This window comes from Pieris napi, chromosome 2, assembly GCF_905475465.1.
Source record: "Pieris napi chromosome 2, ilPieNapi1.2, whole genome shotgun sequence".
Lineage (NCBI taxonomy): Eukaryota > Metazoa > Arthropoda > Insecta > Lepidoptera > Pieridae > Pieris > Pieris napi.
The window spans coordinates 4,224,649-4,233,224 of NC_062235.1; the positions used below are offsets into that span (position 1 = coordinate 4,224,649).

At 32.8% G+C, this 8,576-nt stretch overlaps 2 protein-coding genes across 2 annotated transcripts in view; both read left to right on the top strand.

Annotated features, from left to right (window-relative positions):
* The first annotated feature begins 487 nt into the window (after window positions 1–487).
* Window positions 488–8,576, top strand: part of LOC125062884 (collagenase-like) — a 39,675-nt gene continuing 31,586 nt past the window's right edge. The window contains exon 1 of the mRNA XM_047669114.1: window positions 488–584. Coding sequence (XP_047525070.1) covers window positions 561–584 — 24 coding nt within the window. The 5' untranslated portion in view covers window positions 488–560. The remainder of the gene's footprint in view (window positions 585–8,576) is intronic.
* LOC125062909 lies at window positions 2,333–6,689 on the top strand. Its single transcript, XM_047669123.1, has 3 exons — window positions 2,333–2,498; window positions 2,844–2,969; window positions 4,371–6,689. Exons 1-3 carry the CDS (start codon window positions 2,457–2,459, stop codon window positions 4,524–4,526), a joined length of 324 nt encoding a protein of 107 aa, XP_047525079.1. The 5' UTR covers window positions 2,333–2,456; the 3' UTR covers window positions 4,527–6,689.

The window sequence follows — 8,576 nt, forward strand, 5'->3', positions numbered from 1 at the left end:
TTTGTAGTTGTGTTAATTATTGGATTTTAAAATTATTATTACAATACACAGTTGTACTTGACTAATAAATTATTGATGTGCCTCCGGAAAACATACAGCATTGTATAATGAAGAAGCAATGTATACTTAGCCATGAAGTGCGGTACATACCGAGTGAAATAGTTCCGCTTAGATAGAATAGATGGCGCTGTAATCGCCTCAACTTCATACATATCTTAACCAGCTAGGACGTTGTCATTTCCACAGTCATAGCGTTGTGTACTTTCGCCGCGTGCGGTCGAAACCGAAACGACTCAATAACGACTTAAAACCTTATAGACTTTATAGACCTTATAGACTCTCTTAGTGTTAATTATTAGCAAAACGCATTATTTATACATTACAAGTGCGTAATGGACTCACAATGCCGATAAGGCAGGTAGTCTAAAAAAGTGTCGAGCAAGGTCACGAACTAGACAGAGGACTCCACGTGCACCAGCAGCGCGTCTTATAGCGACTCGGAGCGCGAGGGACCGCCACGAAAGAAAAGGAAACGAGTAGCACAAGTAACGGTCGATCCCATGATCGACGCGTTATATAATCAGGTGAGTTTCCTCACAAATTTTATAATGCATCAACAATATGTACCAAATGTCAACGCCAGTGCGTCCAATGACGAGGGTACCCACCGACCGACCAACTACTTTAGCGAATTTTTATTAATCCGTCGACCGGAAAATCGAAATCTTTGGACTTGGGGGTAGGTAGCACAAATATTGATGATAAAAAGATTATTTAGAAGGCCGATGAAAAATAAAATTACAAAATAAATATATAATAATATATTAAGCTTATAAAACTCCAACATTTTAATACTCCCACGTGGCAACATATTAGATCCAAAAAAGCCCTGGCGTCTCCAGGCTTTTGTAACCTGAAAATTAACGACGAAATATGTTGTCTTAACAAATAAAAAGATTTCTTGGCCTCAACAGAGGAAATAATGGCTGCGAATACCCACGCGCTCTAATGTCAAAGGGAATTACTACAATCTGGATTACAAAAAAATCATAGACTGGACTCGTAATAACCCAACGGAAGTAAAAGCCGCTAATCTTTTCACAAAAATATCCTATATTTTTGGTAATGAATCACCTTCTCACAAATTGCATAATCAAACCCTGCAAATTGTATGCGGAAAACAAGCGGAATGTATAGAAACTAGGCGTAAAAGATTAATAAGTGCGATTTCGGACAAAAGTATTAAAACTGCGCTTAGTAATATACCTCCTAGCGAGGAATTTTTATTAATTGAAAATTGCATAAATAATAACGACTTTAGCTAAAGCCCTGACTTTAATTCTTCATAATCATCATAGCGTTGTGTTTTATACTGTACTTTATACATCCACCAGCAGATAACAAACACATCTTCATTATACAATGCTGTATGTTTTCCGAAGGCACATCAATATGACGGTTTGACATAAAAATAAAACCGATATTATGTGCCGAGAAGGTGTTGAATAATTAACCAATCCATCAAATAGTAGTTCCTTCGAAGACAGTTTTGACACCAGAGGCATTTCCACCCTATCCGTATCTTGTTAGAAGTAATAAAACAAAAGACGACGGCCAGGAAAATCACGAATTTATACTGACACACCCGAAAATAAGAAGTGCTAATCCGCACCAAAGATTAAAAAATGCGATTCTAAATTTAAGATAACGAATTAAGTTTTGTTTTACATAAGAATAGCTATGTAATTTTTGTTCACTATAAGAAAAGTATTTTATTTTTGTTTTATTGAAGTTAAATCGCACGTACGGAACTACTCCCCAGCGTACGAAGGTACCCCCAACACTGTACGAAGGTGCCCCGTTTTTGGGACAGATTCGTACATATTCCAGAATGAGTTTAAATCATTATGGTTGAAACATCAGATGAAATCATTTGTCATTTTTTTATATGAATCTCATATAGTTAGAATATAGTCGATAAATTTAAGCTATCAGGTGATTGATTTATAGAAAAATAAAATGTGAAAACGGTACGAAGGGTCCCCTTCGAACCTTCCCCTAAGTAGATTTTTAATTTATCTCTGCAAGTATATCAAAATATGTATGTATTTTTTCTTATGTCAACATTGTACAAATTTATCAATAAATTATATAAGATAATAAAATCCAATATTATTTTTAAATTATTCATATATGTAGCAGTAATCAGTATAAATATGTAAATACTACGTCTTGCACAGATAAGAAATTGTTTGACAATCCATAGTATTGGAACGATGATGTCGAGTTACTCTTGACGACAGATGTCATTGTTTCTTGCTGCCTGATAATTGTCAGTGACAGATTAGGAACTCAAGTCTCAAATTAAAAATACTCTTTTCTGCTTGGTTCTCGTCTATTAGTAAATTAATGTGTATTCAAAAATATAAATTAAAACACTATATTTAATTCATAGAATGACAGAGAAAGAGGTTACAATTGAGGAACTGGACGATACAGTAAGTTAAAAAAAGACTTCCCATGTTATTTGCTTAGATTTAAGACAGGTGAGCTTATTTAGGTCAACCAGCCGCTGTCCTATTATAATATAACGGAGTAGCTAATTATTATGATATATTTTATAAAATGAATTCACATTACTTTAAATTCTCATTATTTAATTTTTTACATATAAAAAATTAAAAGGATATTTTTCCTTTAACTTCGAATATTATTAACCATCTTGTCAACAAATAATATTAATAAAGTGTATTTAATAAAACTTAATTACAATTATTTCTCTCTATAATATTTATTAAAGCCACAATAGAAAAGAGTGTATGAAAGTTAGTATGTTTGTTTAGGTAAAACAAACAAATGAACAACTTGATCTGATGGAATGGAAACTTGATGGAGGGGGGATGGATATAGTGGCTCCTATCAACAACCAGGATGTTTGTATTGTCAATTTACTGAAATCTGTTTCTGAGGTAAGTATAAAGTTTAAGACTATTTTTAATACTTAACATAAGCAATAAAAAGAACAAGACTTAATTGGGTTAAAATATTTCCTTAGGCATTGTGTCAAACATACAGAAGGTGATAAATGTGAGTAAATACTTTTGAATGTGATGTATTTACACATTCCATTAGCATATTTAATGAATCTATTTGTAAAAGTAAATATGTTCGTTTATCTATGTACATTTAAGTGATTAATTAATTCATAATTTAAAGAGAATTGCCAGAGTTATAAAAACAAAATTATTATATTCTAAAATAAATAGGATAAATAAATAATAACTATATTATGTTATTTAACAATCAAATATACACATACTACCCACTAATATCAGAGTTGCTTATGAAATTTTATTTGGGGTAATTGTCATATGGATAATTATTTTAATTAAATTGATATAAAATAGAAATCTTTATTTTTTCAGCCCCTTGCATTATTGTGTTGAGGAAAGGTCAGAGAATATTTAGTGTTCTGTTGTCTATTTTTATAGTTTGCTGTTTTGTATAATTAAAAACATTTCACACAATGTCTGTTGTATTTTGTGATGAGATGTACAGTTGACCTAAATTTATTTGAATAGATTTTTTTTTCCCAGCCATTGTTTTAATAATAAATGGCAAACTATAAATATTGCTTGTTGACATTAGTCGAGAAACGGGCTTGAATGTGGTACAAAGTTTAAGCCCTGTTGAAGGCCTACTCAACAGGAACCAGTGTCGCTTTATCTAGGGCTTCTAGTTTTGTTGCAGGAGTTGCGATTTTAAAGGAAATTAAGACTGGAAGTAGCTGGGTAATCTATTTATATTAGTAGAATTAAATAGATTATCTTAAATAGCTCCATAATCAAAGTTTTTATATTACTGGCTATAACGACAATACAGACATTCATTACCCATACAAGGAGGTAAAACAAAATGGACTTCAAAGTTATCCAGCTACTTTGTAGCCTTAATATTTTCAGTGCAACATCACTTCACACAATTACTTCCCATGGGCAACCATGTTCACAGTTCATGCCATTTACTTGACTATGACGTTGTTAGTTCCCTTTCAGCTTTTGTGTACTTAAAAGGTACAATAGTGTTTCAAAGAATGTGTACATGTGTGTGACGGACAATTAAAATATAGAGAAATGGTATCAATATTATATATTAGTCCTACACATTTTTTGATTCCTTAAATAGGCATGTATGTGTTTCTTCAATTTTAACATGCAGGGCATAAAATTATATAAAATATGATAATTAACACACATACATGTCTTGACAGGTTGTTTTGACTTCGACGCGTTTAAACTTTAAACATGTAATTTTCAAACAATTTTAATCGAACAAAACACTTATTGTACAGTCACTATATATTTAATCAGGTTCGGTCCGACTACCAACAGCTTCGCCGTGAGTTGATTGAAGTGCAGGCGCTTCAAAGGGAGCTATCTACGCGCCTGCGCACACAGTTGCGACTAGTACATGGGAAATTCGCACGACTGCGACAAAGAATCGCAGCCGCGTCGCCACCTCGTTAGTCGCACGTCTACCTAACCTTACTGCCATAACTAGTCGTTTTTTGGATATCTTTTAGATGACTGTCACAAAATAAATAGATATGTATAGTTGTACGAATACAAAGTGTCTGATTTGAATTGTTGCTAGTTAATTTATTTTGTGACATAATAACCCACGAATATGTCTTGTAGTACATTAGGGTCTCAGTAAACATGTGATTAATAACACTCGTTTCTAAGCACCATAAATTGCTGTCAATTAAACCTTTTTCTTCCAGGTATAGATTACCTTTAGTGCCAATGTATTTAATTCTAAATCAGTAGAATCAATTAAGATCTAGTATAAAATCATAGAAATATTAACGAGGAAAGTATGGAAAAGGAAGCGATTGATCAGTTATGTGATAAAGTTATGTTGTGTGAGCTAAATTTCTGTTCCTATCGAAACACATTGTATGTCTCGGTTACAATGTGTAGCAAAATCTATGTAAAAAGAATGGCTACACTTTGGCACCTAGATTTAAGACCGGTGCTATATTGCTAGGATGAAGATGTACTTTGATATACCTGTATTAATATTTTTGTTTAGAGGCTAAAAGATTGATTGTGGAAAGCCTATAAATCAACACATCGAATGTAGAAAGGCGAATGAATTTGGATCGAATTTAAAAATGTTGTACTTAGAGTACGCTGTAGCGCTACATAGACTCTTGTACCTTTAGGTTCGATACTGATGAGCGAGTCGAGTTTCGAACAAAGCAAAGGTTCTATAAAGCGCAATACACACTGAGCCCGCCGGGCCGCCGACAAACTCCGGCGACACAACCCGGCGGCCTGTATGAAAATAATCATGTCGGCAACATGCGCCTGCGCGTGTTACCCGCCGACATGTTGGCGGCTTGGGTACGCCTGCGCTCAGTTGCCCGGCACAACCTTTATCGACATGCGGCAATCACTGACTGCCAAATTAATTTCTCATCTCAAGCCGCCGACTAAATTTTCCGACGTGTAGTAAGTGAAGCCGCCAACTAGACCGCCGACAAAAAGTTGCCAACATATGTCGGCGGCCTCAATGTGTATTGCTTAACGCAGACCGTTAAATTAATATCGTTTAATGTATTGTTATGAAATCAGTAAAAGGGATTATCGATTACCAAATTAAATAACGCTTTTACCAAAGACGATAATGATGGACATTTTGGGGATGCGACGAGTCGATCGTCTGTACCGAGCCTTAAATATAAAAACTAGTAAACTAAGTTTTAGAACAAATTTACATTAGATTTCCTCTTAGGTATTAAATGTTGCATTTATTTTTTCGTAATTTACACTTAAATCGCACGGTCACTACATAGTTATATTAGAATAAATAGCACATATACGTATAACTTACATGCTATACTTAATGCACTGAAGGTGGGCGGTTTAGCGTTTATTGGCATATTATTTCAGCTAAATTAAGTCATACGTACATATTTATTGGTTGAATATACTATTTATTAGAAATGAATTCTAATTTGCATTGAAATAATAAATTATTTTTGTATTCTAATTGTTTCTACGACCGTTTGCCAAATACATCTCACTAGTTGTAAGTAATACATGTCTGAAACTATGTATAAGTCTAAATTATTGTAAAGTTACTGAACTAAACCATTTCCTATTTAGTATCTAACAAGGTTTTTTTGTGTATTATTGGGTATTTTAATGAACGTACTTATTGAATCTTGTATTCAATTGTGACGGCATAAGGTCATGTGAACTAAAGCTTGCTTTGTAGTCACAATACGGATTGACGTCATGAAAATCAATACAAAATAGGTCAACTATAAAATCGTTTATTTACTGCAGTGTAAGGTTCTATTTATGTTTTGACGAATAAGCGCTGGCTAACTTAGAATTCGAGAAATATATAATAATATAACATTTTATTACTTGACGCCGGATATAAAAATGTCTTACCCTATAGTGAACACAGTATGTTATGAACTTATTTTAATTTTTTTGTCTCGAATATAAAACTCGAATCGCATTAATAAGATTTGTATTGAAAATTTGTCTATCATTTCTATTGTTAAATTTACTTTAAATTTTTTGAAAATGTTTATTATTCCAATTTATAGTTGTAAACTATTGTGTCAGAGACACCTTTTATTGAAATAAAACTTGTGGTTTTCAAAGCTATTTAATCCTTTTATTTTCTCGGAAAAAATATCCACTAATATGAACTCTGAAAAAACAAACATTTTTTATGGAATATATTCTTTATTTTGTACTTATAAACAGTATAAAGATTCGGAATGCTAGGAGACGGAAACCTCGATGTTAGCGGTTAATGTGTTAATATTGTAGATATTGTTACACCCATTACAATCAATTAATACTTGTTATTGCAACATTTTCTAAAAAAAAGATATCACAGACAATATCCAACTATGAGCATGGTGTATATATAGTGCAATTCACGAAGACACGCCCCACCAATTTTTGGTTGAGGGAATCGCGGGGTGCGGAGAGTTTGCTCCTAGCGTCAGTTGCGAACCGTCAGCTATTCATTGTAGTGTGGGTGTGTATAGTGCGTTTCACGAGATAGTTTGAAGAAATCAAATCACCAAAATCTGGGGTAAACTACTGCAGATAAATTATCTTCATTATGAGGCAGAGTTTGGTTTAAAGATACATATAGTGCGATAACACTCAACATTGACGAAAGCTTGCACATATATACTATAAACGGTTAGGAGGAATAGTGGGGCGTGTCTTCGTGGATTGCACTATCTGTAATGCAAATAAACCAAAAGCTACATCTACATGGCATATTTACAATAATAGTACAAATATTTATATAAAAATGAATTGTCTGATTTAGTAACTACTGAATTTGACGCCATGCTATTCAAACATAGTTACCTACTAAATTCTAAAAAAAAAATGGCACCCTGAAAAAAAATCAGCCTTAAAAATACTTATGGTTAATAATTTATTCGTTCTGTTAATACTTAATCAAAAAGATCAAAACGTTACGAAAAAACTTCTATATAAAGTTCTTATATTATTATTGGCACTAGAGAGCGTAGTAAAGCACAATATTTATCTAATACTTTATAAAAAACTTTGCCAAAATAATATATAAGGCGGAATGCAATAAGCACTTTGTCTAATAACCCAGACTGGTTTAAAATTCTTCAAAATACAAGTGCTAATAGAAGTTTACTGTATTCAAATGTTGTCTCGGAAATTTTGAGAATTTGGGTTTTGTCGCTGGACATAATATGCTCTATGATCTATCCTAGCAAATATCAGACTACGCAGTCTTGATAAAGGCACCAGCAAACCTAAATGCTATTAACTATGCGCTTAAACAATGTAAAAAATCTATTGAACATTGTATATTTGTATAAAACATCAACTTTTAATAACTGTATCAAAATTGATAACGTTAAAAGGTTATTAAAAATTATGGCTATAATAACAGATGCGTTGGTAATTGGTCATCTATAACAAACCGTCGAAAATACAACACATGTGCTCTCAAGCCGGTTTTAAAAAGTATAAACACTACGGCAATTATCATCCCCAGAAAACAAATGGCGCTAATATATACACTAACAATTGTGAAAAATCTAAATTTTGTATCCACTAAACTATAATGGCGGCTGTACATATGTCGGGTCACAAGGAGACCAGCCATGTGAGTGTGTACCACCGGGCATTATCTGTTCCTCAAGGTAGTGGTACTACATCCTAAATATGTGATAATTTGCTAGAATATTATCCTGTTATGGTGCAAAAATTACAAAAATGTGTATACTTAGCAATTTCCGTTCCAAGCTTATTATAATAAGTACATAACAAATAAACAACTGTAAACTTTTAACTTGGCAAGATTATGTTTATACCGACCTCACACTCTTTCAAAATAATTTGGCAATACATTTTGTCTGTTTAAACATTTCATATCTTTATATAATAAGAACAATCAGCTGAAATATAGTTTTAAATTGGACAATTTATATTGATACTTTGGCTAATGTCAGCTTATATATTCCGATGGTCAATATAACAATAACA

Coding starts and splice junctions, on each gene's coding strand:
- LOC125062909 (XM_047669123.1), top strand. CDS start 2,457: ATGACAGAGAAAGAGGTTACAATTGAGGAACTGGACGATACA. Junction 2,499..2,843: donor TTGAGGAACTGGACGATACA/GTAAGTTAAAAA, acceptor ATGTTTGTTTAG/GTAAAACAAACAAATGAACA. Junction 2,970..4,370: donor TACTGAAATCTGTTTCTGAG/GTAAGTATAAAG, acceptor ATATTTAATCAG/GTTCGGTCCGACTACCAACA.